General features: G+C 41.4%; 1 protein-coding gene across 1 annotated transcript in view; it reads left to right on the top strand.

Annotated features, from left to right (window-relative positions):
• The first annotated feature begins 416 nt into the window (after positions 1-416).
• The window catches only part of fam210b (family with sequence similarity 210 member B), a 56,303-nt gene continuing 39,595 nt past the window's right edge, over positions 417-17,124 (top strand). The window contains exon 1 of the mRNA XM_059980459.1: positions 417-820. Within this exon, the coding sequence (XP_059836442.1) occupies positions 599-820 (222 nt within the window). The 5' untranslated portion in view covers positions 417-598. The remainder of the gene's footprint in view (positions 821-17,124) is intronic.

The raw sequence follows: 17,124 nt of genomic DNA, 5'->3' as shown, positions 1-17,124 counted from the left end.
GTCGAGAAAAATGTGGCTGAGGCTATTATGTCAGTGCAAAGGGGTTCGTGACCTTTGCTAAAGATTCTTCCAGCAATAACGCTCCGTTGCACTTTAATCTGTGCCATGACGCGACCAATTGTCCTTTACTTCTAAGGTAATCCCTTGCTGTTGTGTAAACACTGCGGTTTGCAGATTTACAGTCGAAAACGCATACTGTTCGGGGTCCGCAAAGTACATTTTAAGAGTAAATAAGCAGACCCGGTGTACGGAATGTAAATACCCCGGTTAACTTGTACTTTTGTTACTGACTCCGTCGGTGCCTTGATCGGGAGTTTGCTGTGAAATGTGCCCACGTCAATCAGCAGAGATCCCGGCCAATGGTGCAGCTGGTTGTAAATTGCTTTGTGGGTGGGAGGAAGAGGCGGAGGCGGGACTGCTGTGCTGTGACAACAGCTGAATCACGCGGAGTGGTGGCACTGAGTGCACAGAGAGAGCGAGAGTGAGCTGTGGCGTCCGAACCGCTCCCTGGGAACGGCACTTATTGTGTCCACATCGAGCAAAGGGGCTGGGCAGGAGGAATAGTTGCGAGTGTGTCCTTAATAGGGTCGCAGATACAATGCCCCCACACTTTCTCCTGCAGTCCAGGCAGACCCTGATGTTGTTGAAGTGTTTGGGGAGAGGAGCCCGCGCCTGGGGAGTCGACGCAGCTGTCAGGAAAGGAGCGTGCACCGCCCGAGGGGATCACAACAGCCGGCTAGCCCGCACCCTGACACCGGGCTGTGCAGTCACGGACAGATGGTCGGACGCTCGCTTCGGTGCATTAAGAGGACTGTGCACGGTGAGAAAAGCGGTGTAACCTTCGGATCATAATCCTTGCGAAGCTCTCGCTATCATAACTCCACCGCGGTAGTGGTCTGCTGGCCACAAAACATAGCGAAGGGTGTCAAACACTTTGCTTAACGTAAGAGAACCCTCGGGTGGAAAGTTTGTTATTTTTATTTTCTAAGCGCTGCCGGATTGATCTTTGAGTAGCAGTCAGACATGTGCTTCCAGCAATTTTCGGTTTGCTTCGAGCTTGTCTTGCGGCTGCTTTAAAAAATAGTATTAAAGCAACAAAAGGCAAAAAAGAAAATATGAAAAAGGTCAGGCTGAATTCTTGGTGTGGTATTTATTAGTTGTAAAATGCTGCGCATTTGCTCGTCCAAGATCAACAGCGAAATACAGTAGTGAGTTATGTGTTCCTAGCGATTTAGAAGAGGTGCACAGATGTCTCTGGACTCCCCTCAGGTCCGTCCACAGTCTGAAGCCTGAAAGAAAGCGAATGGGGAGGTGAGCTGAGGAGCGCTTGTTTGTAAATTAAGGTGTGGTTTAGTTCACTCTGCCTCACTGTTTCAAAATAGAACCAAACTCTTTTGTGAAGGGGAAAAAAATACAACAAACACTCAGGCGTTGTTTGCATCGCATTGGAAAGCAGAAGCACTGCGCGCCATGAAATGTTTGGGTACGGAATTTGTATATACTGTAGTTCAGTACCTAGAATTTCAGATGTTTTCAGGAGGTCTGAAATAAATATCAGCTGTAACTGACTACAGTCTGCAGTCCATCTGTTTATGAAATTCATAGCAGAAACATGAAAAGTATTGTAAACCACCGTCTGATTATGGGGCAAACACGAGGAAATCTGCAGATGCTGGAAATCCAAGCAACACACACAAAATGCTGGTGGAACACAGCAGGCCAGGCAGCATCTATAGGGAGAAGCACTGTCGACGTTTCCGGCCGAGACCCTTCGTCAGGACGAAACATCGACTGTGCTTCTCACAATAGATGCTGCCTGGCCTGCTGTGTTCCACCAGCATTTTGTGTGTGTTGTTGTCTGATTATGGGGATCGTTTTACTTCATGGTAGTGAAATCTAGTGCTTTGGCACAAAAGTTATCTGAAACTCATTTAAGATCCGCGAGTTTACAGATAATACAGTAAGAAAGGAATGCACTGAATGAAATGGTAATGGATTAATTACTGAAGGTTTGCAGATGTGACGTGTTCCTTGTCCCTGGGTAAAAAATGAGCGAGGTGACAGACAGCAGAACGATTATTAAAGGAATTAAAACACATAACTACTTAGTTTTCTCAAAACAGTATGATTCATACTTGACAGAGTCATTGCTTTTTGTTCATCTGATAATAGGTAATTCATAAAACTCTTTAATTTGGCCTGTGAAAGTTACTAATTTGTGTCAGGTTATTAGAAAAAGGGAAATTTGTGTTCTGGTAACAAAGTAAAACAATGAGTTCATAGATTGCCGCAGTGTGCCCCTTGCCACAATAGGTCTACAGCAGCTCAATCTCACTGGCTCTCCACTCGGCCTTGGATCACTTGGACAATAGTAATACTTAGGTCAGGCTGCCTTTTACTGATTACAGCTCAGCATTCAATGCAATCACACCTTCAGTTCTAAACAGCAAACTCCAAAACCTGGGTCTCTGTTTCTCTCTGCAAATGGACCCTTGACTTCCTCGCCAGAAAACTACAGATCAGAAATAACATCACTGACAGTCAACGTGGGTGCATCTCAGGGATGCATACTTAGCCCGCTGCTGTACTCTCTGTACGCCCACAACTGTGTGTCTAGGGACAGCTCAAACGCCATCTATAAACTTGTCTATGACACAACTATTGTTGGCAGAATTTTAGATGGTGACAAGGAGGAGTACAGGAGCAAGGTTGATCAGCCGTTTGAGTGGTGTAGCAGCAACAACATAGCTCTCAATAGTAAGACGACAGAATTGCTTGTGGACTTCAGGAAGGGGAGGTCCACCACAGTCCTCATTGAGGGATCAACAGTTGAGAGGGTGAGCAGTTTCACGATCCTGTGCGTCAGCATCTCTGAAGATCTATCTTGGGCCCAAGGTATTGATGCAGTTACAAAGAAGGCACACCAGTTGTTGTATTTCATTAGGAGTCTGTCACTAAAGGCATTTTCAAATTTCTACAGATGTACTGAGGAGAGCATTCTAACTGTTTGGATCACTACCAGGTATTCAAGGGCCACAACACAGGATCAGAAAATAGCTCAGCCAGCTCCATCATGGGCACTAGCCTCTCCAGCATCGAAGACCCCTTCAAAAGGCAATGATCTAAAAGATGGCATCCATCGTTAAGGTCCCCATCGCCAAGACGTACCTCTTCTCTTTGCTATCATCAAGGAGGAGGTACAGGAGCCCAAGGACACACGCTTTTCAGGAGCAGCTTCTTCCCCTCTACCCAGATTCCTGAATGGACAACGAACCCATGAACACTACTCTTTCCTCTTTTTGCACTACTTATTTAATTTATATAGTATATTTATTTATTGTAATTTATAGCTTTTGTATTATATGTTGCAGTGTACTGCTGCAGAAAACAACAAATTTCATGACTTATATCAGTGATACGAAACATGAATCTGATTCTGATTTTTTTCTTCTGCTGATGACACTTTCTCATTTATTTTTGCTGTCCCAAATTTTCAGAGTCTTTGCATTGATAATTCTGAATGAAATTATTTAACTGAGGGCTGGTAGTTCTATGTGAAACTTGTGACCCATGAAATTGATCTCCCTTGTCATGAAAGTTATGGTCAGAGTGTGGATCTCAAACAGAAACAATTAGACAACCGTGATGTACTGCATCTTGGTAAATCAGAGCAGAGTACTCTGAGTTGAAGCCATCTACAGTTTGGGATGAACTAGATTCTTTAAAACAGATGCCTGCAAGACAGTGGAGGCTAAGTACAGGATGTAAGCATCAGCAAAGTGGAAGCAAGGATCACACCCTGCAGCCCTTAGTACCTTGTACTGTGGGTTTGCTGTCGTTGAATTTAGTGTCTGTTGGGGCTAGGGCAGAGTGAAAGTTTGAATCCTGACTTCAGGTCACCATTTGGTCATAGCTCCTAATACAGGCTGCAGTCACAGAATGCAAATACTGATCCTACAGTATTGGTGATGCCCGATGTAGATTGGGGAACTGCTTTGAACACCTTCGCTCTGTCTGCCTCAACACGTGGGTTCTCTTGGTGGCCACCCATTTTAATTCTACTTCCCATTCCCATTCTGACATGTCGGATTATAGCCTCAGCTACTGCCACGATGAGATCACTCTCAGGTTAGTGGAGCAACACCTCATATTTCATTGATTTCTCTAATTTTCTGCAATTTCTCCTCCTCTACTTGCTTTTTTTTCCATTCCCCGCTCTAGCTCCCCGTTTATCCCTTTTCTTCTCCTCACCTGGCCATCACTTCCCTCTGGTGCCCCTCCTTACCTTTGTCCCATGGTTCATTCTCCTCTCCTATGAGATTGCTTCTTCAGCCCTTTACCTTTTCAGCTTCTCACTTCATCACCCTCCCCTTTACCTATCACCTCCCAGGTTTTGCTACTTCCCTTACCTAACCTTCCTATTCTGGCTTCTTCCCTCTTCCTTTCCAGTCCCGATGAAGGGTCTTGGCCTGAAACATTGAGAGCGTATTGCCCTCCATAGATGCTGACTGACCTACTGAGCTCTTTCAGAATTTTGTGTGTGCGCTCTGGATTTCCACCATCTGCAGAATCTGTTGTGTTTATCATCCTACAGTAACATTCTTTTATTCTCTCCATATTTCATCAACTTCCTTCAGTTTTACCTTTCTCCTGCACACGGGTCAATTTACAGTGGCCAATTAACCTGTCAGCAAGCTCCATATAGTATCAGAGGTCAGGGTTGAACCCAGTCTCTGAAACTGTGAGGCATCAACTCTTAACTGCTGTGTCACTGTGCTGCCCTGATCTGATCTTGTCCTGGCCTGATAACTCAGCACAGTACGTGCTTAGGCAGTGGATCACGGCAGGACAAACAACATGACATATTTCTCAAATTATGGCAGCATTGAGCAAGATAGCTCTATTATTCTGTTGACAATGATGTACCCTACCTAAATTAGAAGCATAGCAAAATTGCATACATGATTTTATTTTCCAGCCTTTGAACACTGGTGCTGGAGGAGCTCAGCAAATCAGGCAGTATCTACGGATGTCTGTATCTGCAGAACTTCTTATGTTTTGGGCACCACAGTAGTGTAGCAGTTAGCACAATGCTATTACAACTCGGCTGCTCTGCATTTCGAACTTCAATTCCAGTGCTGTTCTGTAAAGTCTCTGCATGTCCTCATCTTGGATCACATGGGCTTTCTCTAGGTCCTCTGGTTTCCTCCCACAGTCCAAGCACGTAATAGGTAGATTAACTGTCCTGTATTTAGGTTAGAGGTGCTCGGGATTGTCGGGGGTTGCTGGGCGGTGTGTCTTGATGGGCAAGAAGAGACTACCCTGTGCTGTATTGCTAAATAGAAATAATGATGCATCAATCTATTTTGATGTGGCTAATCAACAAATTTCAAATGCAGGCATTTTTCCCACATCCCATCACTGACTCAGGAGTAGTTTTGGGTATTTATGATGGCTGAAGTAAAAACACTGTTAGACTAAGTGGGACATTTGTTCGGGAATGAGGGGTTTCTCATGCGCCGATGCAGAAAACAAGTTAGCTGGCAGGTTATGTATGGTCGCTGTTTCATTATAGTATGGAAATCCCACAACTGATGTAGCATTCCACATCACATCAGATACTAAGCTATTTGATAAACAGAGTGCTGAAAAATGTATAGCGAAGGTTCTTCCGTGAGAAAAGTTGTCTTGCTGTATTCAGCTAAAACCTGACTTACATTTATAGTACATTTATAGAACATCACTGAAGATGTGTCCAGAGGCATCAGTAGATGTATGTACACAGTAGAGATGTCAAATATCTTAAAAGAGATAACTCAAAAGCAAGCAATTATATCAGAAAGTGTGTAATTATTTTGTAAAATGCTCCATTTGAAGTTAATATTTCCTTACATCGGCACTTTTGTTTTAATGCTGTCATTGTGAAGTTCCTTTTTCTCATGGCAAACATGAGTAAATCTGCAGATGCTGGAAATTAAGGCAACACACACAAAATGCTGGTGGAATACAGCAGGCCAGGCAGCATCTATAGGGAAAAGCGCTGTCGACGTTTCGGGCCAAGACCCTTCGTCAGGAAGGGTCTCCCTATAGATGCTGCCTGGCCCGCTGCGTTCCACCAACATTTTCTGTGTGTTACTTGTTTTTTTTTCATTATAGCTGGAGAGATGTGCTTGATTTGCATCGAGTTTGTTGTGCCTGTATATCCTGATGTAGCTCAGTATGTGGTAACTTTGAGATAAGAAAGCCAATCAGAAGACTTCATTTTTCTATGTTGATTCCTTCTTCCCCCCCCCCCACCCCCCACAGGGGAAAAGTGCCCTTCTTGTTTCATAAGTTTCTTTCCTGTAGTGAGAGTGGCCATTGGTTCTGAGCTTGATATTAAAGCAATTTTGTAAGGCGTCAGCCACTATTTGGGTGCACCACTTTTGCCAGAGTCAAAGGTGATGTGGACCGAAGACGTAACTGAGCTGGTACTCCAGTATACGTTTTGGATTAAACATGAAATTCTACATCTGATATGTGGGTAGATCCCATGACACAGCTCAGAGAAATCACAGCTCTGTGAGATTCATTGGTCTCTTGAATAAGACTTGGAAACTGCATTGGGTTGGTGACGTTATTTTTTTTACGTCAGTGCTTTTTAGATGCAAATTGTCAATTGTGCTGCATTAAAACTGTAACTTGGTGGATGGAACGGGGACTTTCTTGGCTATGAAGTGCTTTAGGACATCCGGAGGCTGTGAAATGAACTATATAAATGGAAGTGTTCTGATGTCAGAAAGAAAGAAATATGTGCACATGTTGCTGTGAAGACTGAATTGCCATAAAAATCTATTTCTTGCATGATGTAGCTGGAGCAATTGGGTATAGGTATGATGTTTACACTTGAGTAAACACAGAAACTGGGTATAGTTGAATCACAAAAGGCCTATATTGAGGGTGGAGATTGGTATGAACTGTCCAACTGATTCATGCTTAGCTATGCGAAAATTGCAAGAATTATTTGCAACCAGTCGCAGATGAGATCACAAATCTTGTCTGCCCTCTCAGTTGGGCACAGAAATTCTGCAGCATCTTTCTGAAGCGGATGGTCTGTTTTCATCTCTCAACCAACTTGACGTAAAATAAGATTACAGATTATCTGTAGGGTGGGTGGGTGGTTATCACATTGGACAAGGGATTTTTATTGCACACAAAATCAGATTTTTGTGTTTCGTATGTTAATTTAAGTAAATTTCAAAGGGGTGTAGAGAGGGTGAGCAAAGATTCAGCACACATATTCCTGAGTTAGCATATGTGGGGAGATTGAGTCATCTTGATCTCCTGTTGTGTAGAGTTGAGAAGAATGAGAGTTGACTTCATTGAAAGGTTAAAAAAAATTCTGCTAGGGCTTGATGGGTTAGATACAAGGACAATGTTTCCTTTGCCGGGTGGTTTCGAAGTGAATGAACAACTTCACGACATGAAGTGGCCCATTTACGGAATAGCTTCATTCACAAGGCAATGAATTTGCTACTCCCTAGGTATGAGAGGTTAAGTTATTGATTGCATGCAAAATGTAGAGATCAGTGGATATTAAAGGATTCTAGGGCACAAAAATGGTGTTGAAGTATAGAGTAGTTATTAGGGATAGCTAATGTGGTATCCCGAGGTCGTGCCTCAAGAGCTTGATTAATTGTTTGAGGAACAAGAAAACATATTGATGAAGTCAGAGCAGTAGATGTGGTGTATATGGATTTTAGTAAAGCAATTAATAAGGCTCCCAATGGTAGGCTCATTCAGGAAGTCATGAAACATGGGATCCAGGGGAATGATGCATGGATATAGATTTGGCTTCCCCAGTGAATGCAGATGGTGGTCGTAGATGGAGAGTATTCTGCCTGCAGGCCAGTGACCTGTGGTGTTCCGCAGTAATCAGTTCTGGGATCCCTGCTCTTTGTGATTTTTATAAATGACTTCGATGAAGAAGTAGAAGGGTGGGCTTGTAATGTTTCTAGATGACACAGAGGTTAATGGCGTGGCTAGTGCAGAAGGTTGCCTTTGGTTACGAAGAGATATTGACAGGATGCAGAGCTGAGCTGAGAAATGGTAGTCCAGAAAAGTGTGAAGTAATTCACTTCAGAAGGTTGAAGGTGAAGGCAGAATACAGGGCTACTGGCAGGATTCTCAGCAGTGTGGAAGAATGGGGGAATTTGGGGTCCGTGTTCATAGATCCCTCAAAGTTACTGCACAGTTTGTTAGGGTTGATAAGGAGTTGGCCATCATTAGTCAGGGAGGGGGAGGTAGGGGGTATTGAATACAAGAGTTGCAAAGTAATATTGCAGCTCTGTAAAATTTTGGTTAGACCACGCTTAAGAGTACTGAGTTCAGATCTGCTCAGCTGATTGTAGAAAGGATGTGGATGCTTTAGAGAGAGTGTAGAGAAGATTTACCAGGGTGCTGCCCGGATTACAGAGCATGTCCCATGAAGATTAGTTCAGCGAGCTGGGGTATCTGTCTTTGGAGAGGAGGAGAATGAGAGGTGACTTGATAGAGGGGTACAAGATGATAAAAAGCTCAGAGTGAACAGCTAGAGATTTTTTCCCCAGGGCATAAATGGCTAATATGAAATTGCCCAACACTACCTCAGTTGTTCTTAAAAATGATTGAATGATGATGCATCAATGGGAATGCTTAAAAAGTATTAACTTGGGATTTAAGGCAAAGTGACCAGTTTGGGAACAGAAGTGTGGCCATGTAGTGAAGATGAGAAAAAAAAGACGCTAGATGAGCTTTTGCACGTTCAGCAAGGAAATCTCCTTGCTGTTGTATGTGACCTGATTTGATCCCACTGGGACCCTGTACAAGACATCATGGAATAAGTTTGAGAATGAGCCTGCTTTGGATTCTGGCAAAGAGCAGTTTGTGACCCAGCATTTGGATAGGACTAATCTGTAAAAGGAAGAATCAGGGTTTACGTGTAGTTTGCGACATGTTACTACAGTTTGCAACTAATGACAGTGCTGTTGCTGTGCTTATGTATTCAACATGACATAGCCTTGTCCACCATCATAACAAATATGTTAACCCATTTTAAGATAAATGCCTGAAATATAATTAAAGATCATATAATTTATCTAATACCAGTGGGGAATTGTGTAGTATCTGCAGTGCTAGGAAATCATAATTAAAAGAAGTAATAGTTCTGAACCTGAGGCTGCCATTGCTAAAATGTTTGTATAGGAAACCGTGGTTGCATCGGTTAGTGAAAGGATCACACTTGTTTCATCATGAAGCACTAAGTCTGATTGTCGTCATTGTTGGTGGTGCTTTTAAGGGGTTGCTTTTCTCGTGAATGTATTTTCCTTTCATGACATCTTCATTTAGCTTCTTGCAGCTGTGTTTACGGGTGATAGAGCAAACAGCTTACCAGGAATCGTTGTTTGCCTGGCTACCCATACAAGGTCACGTTCCCGTATGCGGAGGTTCCTGAATTCTTTTTCATAGAATTTTGACATGTTTGATGTAAAATGAGACAATGAAGTTCGTTATCCATACCTGCTGGCTAAACGTTTAGACTCCTAAGATCAGAATGTGGTGCCGAAGACAATTATATTTGGCACATAATCATCAGCACTGATGAACTGATTATTTATACTATTACCTTGGAGTCATACTGGACAGATATAAAGGTCCTTTGTCCTGCAATTCTCTCCTCGTTCCCATCATCTTCCAACATGTTCTACCAGTCACCTACACAGCAGGAGCGATTTACAATGCCCAGCTAACCAACCAACCCACACATCTTTGGGATGTGAAAGGAAGCCAGAGCACCTGGGAGAAATCCCTGTGGCCACGGGGGTGGGGATGATCATGACTGAACCCCGGTCATTAGAGGCACAAGAGATTCTGCGGACATTGGAAACCTTCAACAGCGCATACAAAATGCTGGAGGAACTCAGCAGGTCAGGCAGCATCTATAGAAGAAAATAACCAGTCGATGTTTCATGAGTCTTGTAAAGTCTCTGCCTGAAATGTTGACTGTTTACTTCCCTCCATAGATGCTGCTTGACAGGCTGAATACTTACAGCAATGTTTTTGTTGTCCTGGTCACTGGCGCTGTGAGGCAGCACCACTGCACTTCTGTGTGGCCCTTCTTATTCTGTGCATGACTGAAAGTCGTATTGTTCACCACTATGTTACAGAATGATATAACGATGTCCTCAGATTTTCCTTCTGTGCATTTCCCTACACAGTCTAGACCAATCTATCATGGAAGAATTCTGCACTGACATGCTTAATAGCTGGAGTTCAAGGTTTTAATGTTCAGTTTATAAATTGCTTTCTGGCACTTAATAATGTATAGTAATTTTTAATGGAACTAGTTATGAGATTTAATATCAGATGCATTCCATGTCCTATCTAATTTATAAGCCTAATGTACACAATTTGATAGCAGCACAGGATGTATATGAATAGTGGTAGAACAAAGGAAGGATATCAGCAGTTCACTGTATGGACTTCACTGTAAGCATTATGTTTTATGAAGCCCAGTTTTATTACAATGCAGCACAACAATTAGTCAGTCAAGAAAAGCTTGTCATAACATTCAAAGCTTTGTTGGACTAAGATCTGGCAAGCTGAAGTCAGGCCTTTCACACTTGGCTGTCCGAATAATAGAGTTAGAATTACTATTAGGTTAATGAGCAGTGTGGATGAATTCCGCTTCATTGTCGTATGATTAGATGCCCTGGAAACGTGCTGGGGGACAAAAAGGAATTCTTTGATATTACTAACTGATTGATACCAACACTGGATCCCAGCAAAGATGGCAGTAACTGAAAAAGCTATTCTTCCGTCTAGTTTTTGAAATGTAAATACTTAAATAACGATGTAATTGCTCCTGTTAAGGGCCATAAACTTGATAAACATTGCAGACTGGTAAAGAAAATATGCAGGAACAGTTTTCAATCAAAGAACAGGGAAAAAAGATGTGCTGATAACTACCAACAACGAATTCTTCTCATGAACAATTAGCCTTCTCAACCAGTATTTCAAGAAAGTTTGGTGATACAAAAACCAAAACTAGTTTTGTAAGAGCAATCATAATTGGCACTAATAAGCATCCTATAGTAACATAGAATACCAGGCTGTTATGGCGAAAAAACCAAATTGGATACAGCAATAAAGAGGAATTTCACAAATATCATGTCACAGCCATTGTAATGATTAGCCACGTGCTGACAATCTTAGCATAAATATTCCACGATGAATCGGGCCAGAACTGTACAAACTGCTTTTGTTTTACAGTGAGAGGGCACTTCCTGGTTCTGTAATGTCCTTGTAAACACCACCTCTCACCTGCCTAGGGATATGCATTGAATATTTTTCAAAAAAGTGGTCTGTTATTTTGTATTTCTAGTGCCCTTTTTAAAAGTGAACATGCATTTTAGTTCAGTGGTGTTATTATTATCAAGGGCTCAAACTGGGATTGCCTACACCTGTTTCATACCACAAAACAAGTTAGTTCAAAAATTAAGCTTTATCAAAATGGGTCAAGAGTACTTTGAGTGATTTATGTTGGCTGATTTCTCCACTGAGAATTTAGGAACCTGCTCACTGATTGCTTGGTGGTTTTCCAAAGTGTGTTGCATTGGTAATTTGAAGGAAACTGTGCATAATGACGAAGCTATCATGGCTGACGTGGAAGTAATTTGTCATTCTCCTCTCAATTAAGTTTGGCAAGTTGCCATAGGCGGTTAAAATCTTTTATGTACATTATTAGCTATTCTTCACATACCTCATCTGAGTAAAGATGTAGCCTTTTAATGGCTTACAATGTTTGCTGTGTGAGTTAGTGTTTGACATAAATTGTATGCATAATCCTAACATAATCCCTTTCGGTGTAGGATTGGTGGGTTTTGTGAATAAAGAAGTATCAACTTTTCAAGGCAAGTTTTAAGTGGGGAGAAGAAGCCACCATTTGAGTTAATGACTTTAAATGATTGCTGATTTTGATAAGGCATAAATAACGACCTAAACCCAAATTTATCTTTCAATATTACAATAACACAGGGTCTAAATAAGGCCACAATTTGAGAATCTATTTTCAAATCTCTTGGTATCTCTCCTTTCAGTTAGTCCTGACAAAGGGTCTCGGCCTAAAACGTCGACAGCGCTTCTCCCTATAGATGCTGCCTGGCCTGCTGTGTTCCACCAGCATTTTGTGTGTGTTGTTTGACAAACGTGTGTAGTTTTGGTGTCCTTACCTTCAAAAAGAGGTACTTCATTCGAGGAAAATGCATTCAAGATTCAGCAGATTAATTCCTGAGATGACAATGTCAGCAGAGAATGAGTTTAGAGGAATAAATAGAGATGCGGTAGTAATGCACAAAGTTCATACAGAGCTTGAGGTTCTGGAACAAAGGTTTGCAGTCATAGAATGTGGGGTAAAATATTTAGGGCTGAGATTGAGATTATAATGAGGGATATATGATCAGTCAATGATTGTATTGAATTGGGCTCCAATGGGCCAATGGCTTGCTCCTCCTATTATCTGTTTTCACAGGGTCCTTTTATGCCTTCCTGAGGGGCAGGCAGGGCTTTAATGTCTCAGCTGACAGATCTTGCCTCTGACAGTACAGCATTCCCTTAGAAACATTACCCTAGTTCATGAGTTTACAACATTTGAAATGGGATTTGAAGCCCTCTCTTAAGAAAGAAAGGCCATCAGAAGTAACCTCATCTCAATGGACTTGGTGCATGTGTTCTCAAGAGCTTGAACTTTCTTTCATCATCCAATATATTCAGCAAAAAAACTCTTTGTGGACTATTTTAATGAATACAAATAAATTGCTGAATAGCATCTTGGCATGGCTTTGATAAAATGTGAAATGTAAATTATTGCTGACCGTGCATGCTTTTAAAAAATTTTAATGCCCATTTATAGTGAATTAAATTGTTCTAAGTTGCATCTAAGGAAATAGTCTTTACATATAGTTACTCCTGGATAAGGAAAAGGCATGGAATTAGCACTGAATGCAGAGATCTATTTGTGAGTCACTCTGGAGACTAATAGAGAATGTTAATTGAATACGCTTGAAAGTAGTGACATTGCAATACTCAAAGATTTATTGGATCTATTTGCAGTGATAGGTACGACATACTGTACCTTGAAGGCTGGCTCATCCTGCATGTAGAAGAGATGTTTTAGATTCTAAAAACGGTCTAGAAGAACATTCTAAAAAACGTAATTGTTGTAACTGCTTGTCTAATAGCTGCAATTAGTGCAGGTTCTCTGTATTATGCTTTGGGAATCTGTAGGATTTTAAAAAGAGGATTAAATTGAATTGACTTTATTTCCTATATGTTTCATATACACAAGGAGTAAAAATCTTTGTTACATTTCTGTCTAAATGTGCAATTTATAGAAGCATAATGTGATAGTCAGTCATGCGAACTTTTGAATATCTTCCTGGGTTTTATGCTTCTTAAATCAGTACAATGTAGGGCATCCTAACTGAATAAGCCTACCTTCAGAAGAAAGAACACGTCTATATTTAAGATATTTCCATTGAAAACAATTACCTTTATCTTATCTTTTATTTTTAATTATCTTAACATTCTGATCAGTTTGCCCTTATTTGAGTCTGCATCATCAATTCCATGAGTAATTAATCTTATGGAACAAATGAAATACTTGTTCAGAGTAGAATTACTGTTTCTACTCTTGTTAAATGTCTCTGAAACTATTGGTTAAAGACAACATAGCTGATCAAAAGTCACCATTGCTAAAGGTGAAAACTGGGGATTGGAATTTCAGTTGCAAGGAATTACTTCCTTTTCCTCCTTAAACAATGAAGAACTCAAAGTGACCTCATTTAGTTTCCTAGATCATGCAGCTAATTGATAGAAGTTTTTAATATATCAAAGAGATAATTGTGTGGAACATATACCAAAACTTTAAATTTTAAATTAAGTAGATTGTGAGAATGTTACCATCCTTAAGAGAAATACAGTTGTGACCACTTTGTTCACCAAGGAAGGTCAATAAAGGTGACATTATAAATGAATTCAGGAGAGAATGTCAGTGGATTAACGAAGGCAGGCAGGTATGTTACACTGAACTACCATCAAGGATTTGTTTTTGCAACAATAGAAAATGTGAACGATTAAGAACTTTGATCCAGAATTAGAATTTTTAGTATCACAAAGATGAATTAAAATCTCTGTTTAATTCACAAGGATAACATGCAGGTAGATGAGTTTTCAATCGTATTTTCATAAGTTACAATGGGACATTGAGGGATGCAGGGCTAAGAAGTGGCCAATGGAGTTAAACTCAAAGAACTGTGAAGTGATTCACTTTGGAAGGTCAAATTTGAAGGGGCAGAATATGGGATTACTGGCAGGATCCTTAGCAGTGTGAAGGAACAGAGAGATCTTGTGTTTCACAAGGTGGTTAAGGAGGTGTCTGGTGTGTTGGCCTTCAGTAGAGGATCAAGAGCTGCAAGGTAATGTTATCCTGTACCTGTGAGGGGTCTTGATAGAGGTTTATGGGATGATAAGAGGCATAGACAGAGTGGATAGCTAGAGTCTTTATCTCATGGTGGAAATGGCTGAGATAAGGGGGCATAACTTGAAGGTGTTGGGAGGTAAGTATACGGAGTATATCAGAGAGGGACGAGTGTGTGGAATGCCCTGTCAGTGATGGTGGTACAGGCAGATACATTAGGGACATTCAAGAGACCCTTAGATGAGAATACGGATGACAGAAGAGTGAAGATCTATGTATTAGGGATTGATTTTAGATAGGTTAAAAGGTCAACATGACATTGTGGGCCAAAGGGCCTGTTTTGTGCTATAGTGTACTGTACTGTGCTCTAAGAAAAAGCAAAATGAGTCTGTTTCAGAACATGGTTGCCTAACTTTCATCTAAATTTACCCCAGCAGCTAATAGATTACTGGGTTCTTTATATGGAAGCCAGCTTCTCTGAGATCAGAGCTGCTAACAGATTCTATGGTGGATCGTGGGCGCAGCCTAACCTCTATACTCATCTGTGTGAGTAGATGCTGGTTGGTGTCGGGAGAGTTTGCCCTCCCCCTTAGAAGATGAAGCAAGACGGAGGAGGGGAATGTGTGTGGGCTTTGGAAATATATGACACATTTCTGTGGGGGTGTAGAATTGTAAGGCAGTTATATATGTCTGGGGGTGGTATATGTGTGTGGGCATGGAATGTGGGAAAGCTGTTACACACCCGATTAGCTCATCGATCATGTATATTGTAACAGAGGTTAATCTGTCACTAGGAACCATGAAGGTGAAGGGCAGAAACAATGAAGCCATTTAGGGAAATCAGATAGGTGGGAAACTTTTTTTAAAACAAATAAAAAGCTATACTGATCCAGCTGTCTTTCTGTGGTGAAGGGGTAGTATAGCTGCACAATATCAAAGTTTTTGTTGTCTTTGTGATGTGGTTATGTATCACGTAAAAAAACCAAAACTGCTGGCCTGCCTTTTAAGATTGAGGTTGTGATAAGGCTTAACAAAACCTTTCCTCCTATCATTTTACGTGGCTCTGCCCACCTGTGAAAGAGGCAGTTTTCTTTTTGTTTAAGCTTCCTGGTACCAATTCTTCCCAGCTGGCTGAAGAAAGCCCAAACCCTGGAGCAATCAGTGAACAGAAATTTAGAAAGCAACAGGTCATTTAAAAAATTTGCTTTGCACTTGATGGGACATTTTGTTGTTTGCCATGTACACCTTGAATGAGAATGACTGTGGGATAATTAAGCAACACATACAAACTGCTGGATGAGCTCAGCTGGTCAGGCAGCATCTATGGAGCAGAATAAACCGTTGATGTTTCAGGCCGAGCCTGACCTGCTGAGTAACTCCAGCATTTTGTGTGTGTTGCTTTGGATTCCAGCAACTACAGAATTTCTCATGTTTATGTAGAATAGTGAAGTTGCTGATGACACGATTGTTGGGGATACCAATGAGGAGAATTGTTGCTAAAGGACCAGAGGACGTAGATCAGCTGGTAAATGGCAGAGTCATGGCAGGTGGAATTTGATCCAGACTAGTGGGAGGTAATGTATTTTGAGTTGTCTAATATTGGCTGGACAGGTATAGTAATCAATAGGCACTTTAGAAGCATCGATGTACAGGGGAACTTCGGGGCCCAAGTTGAACGTGGAGTCACAATCTAAAACTAGAGGACAGCTTGTAGGCAAGAGTGGAAAGACTTATAGAAGATCTGAGGGCTAAGTTTGTCCACCGCAAGAGGGTGTATGGAACAAGCTGCCAGAGGAGGTGATAGAAGCAAGTACAGTCACTATTTTAAAATACATTTGGATTTAAAAAAATGAATAGAGGGATATTGGCCAAATGCAGGAAAATGGGATTAATGTAAATAGGAATCTTAGTCACCGTCAATAAGTCAGACTGATGAGCCTGTTTTAAATCTGTACGTGCCTGATTCTAATTTAGCTGGGGAAAAATACTTAATCTTTATAATGGCACAGGTTTGTTTGTCGTTGGGTGGAGTGGTTGTTATGGGGATGTAGAGAGCAGGGAGGGTGGAGCGAAGGAAAGAGAAAACCAAATGCAGAGTCACTCAGTGTGGGGAAGAAGGCCCTTAGTCCACAGCCATATACATTAGTTTGCTCAATATGTGCCATGTTGTATGACGTGGGTGACCATGGTCTTTCCAGGACCATGATTATCCTTGGCATATTTTTCCACAGAAGTGGTATGCAATTGCCTTCTTCCAGGCAGTGTCTTTACAAGATGGGTGACCCCAGTCATTATCAATACTCTTCAGAGATAATCTGTCTGGCACTATAGTCGCATAACCAGGACTTGTGATATGCAAACACAAGAAAACCTGCAAATACTGGAGATCCAAACAGTACACACAAAATGCTGGAGGAACTCTGCAGGACAGGCAGCATCTATGGAAGAGTAATCCATGTACCCATCCAAATGTATTTTAAAAACAGTGATGGCACCTGCCTCTGTCATCTATGGAAAAGAGTCCTGATGAAGAGTCTCAGCCCAAAATGTCGACTGTTTACTCTTTTCCAGAGATGCTATCTGGCCTGCTGAGTTCCTCCGGCACTTTGTGTGTGTGTATTGCTTGTGAT

The sequence above is a fragment of the Hypanus sabinus genome, chromosome 9 (genome assembly GCF_030144855.1).
Source record: "Hypanus sabinus isolate sHypSab1 chromosome 9, sHypSab1.hap1, whole genome shotgun sequence".
NCBI lineage: Eukaryota > Metazoa > Chordata > Chondrichthyes > Myliobatiformes > Dasyatidae > Hypanus > Hypanus sabinus.
This window is presented reverse-complemented; position numbering and strand designations above follow the sequence as displayed.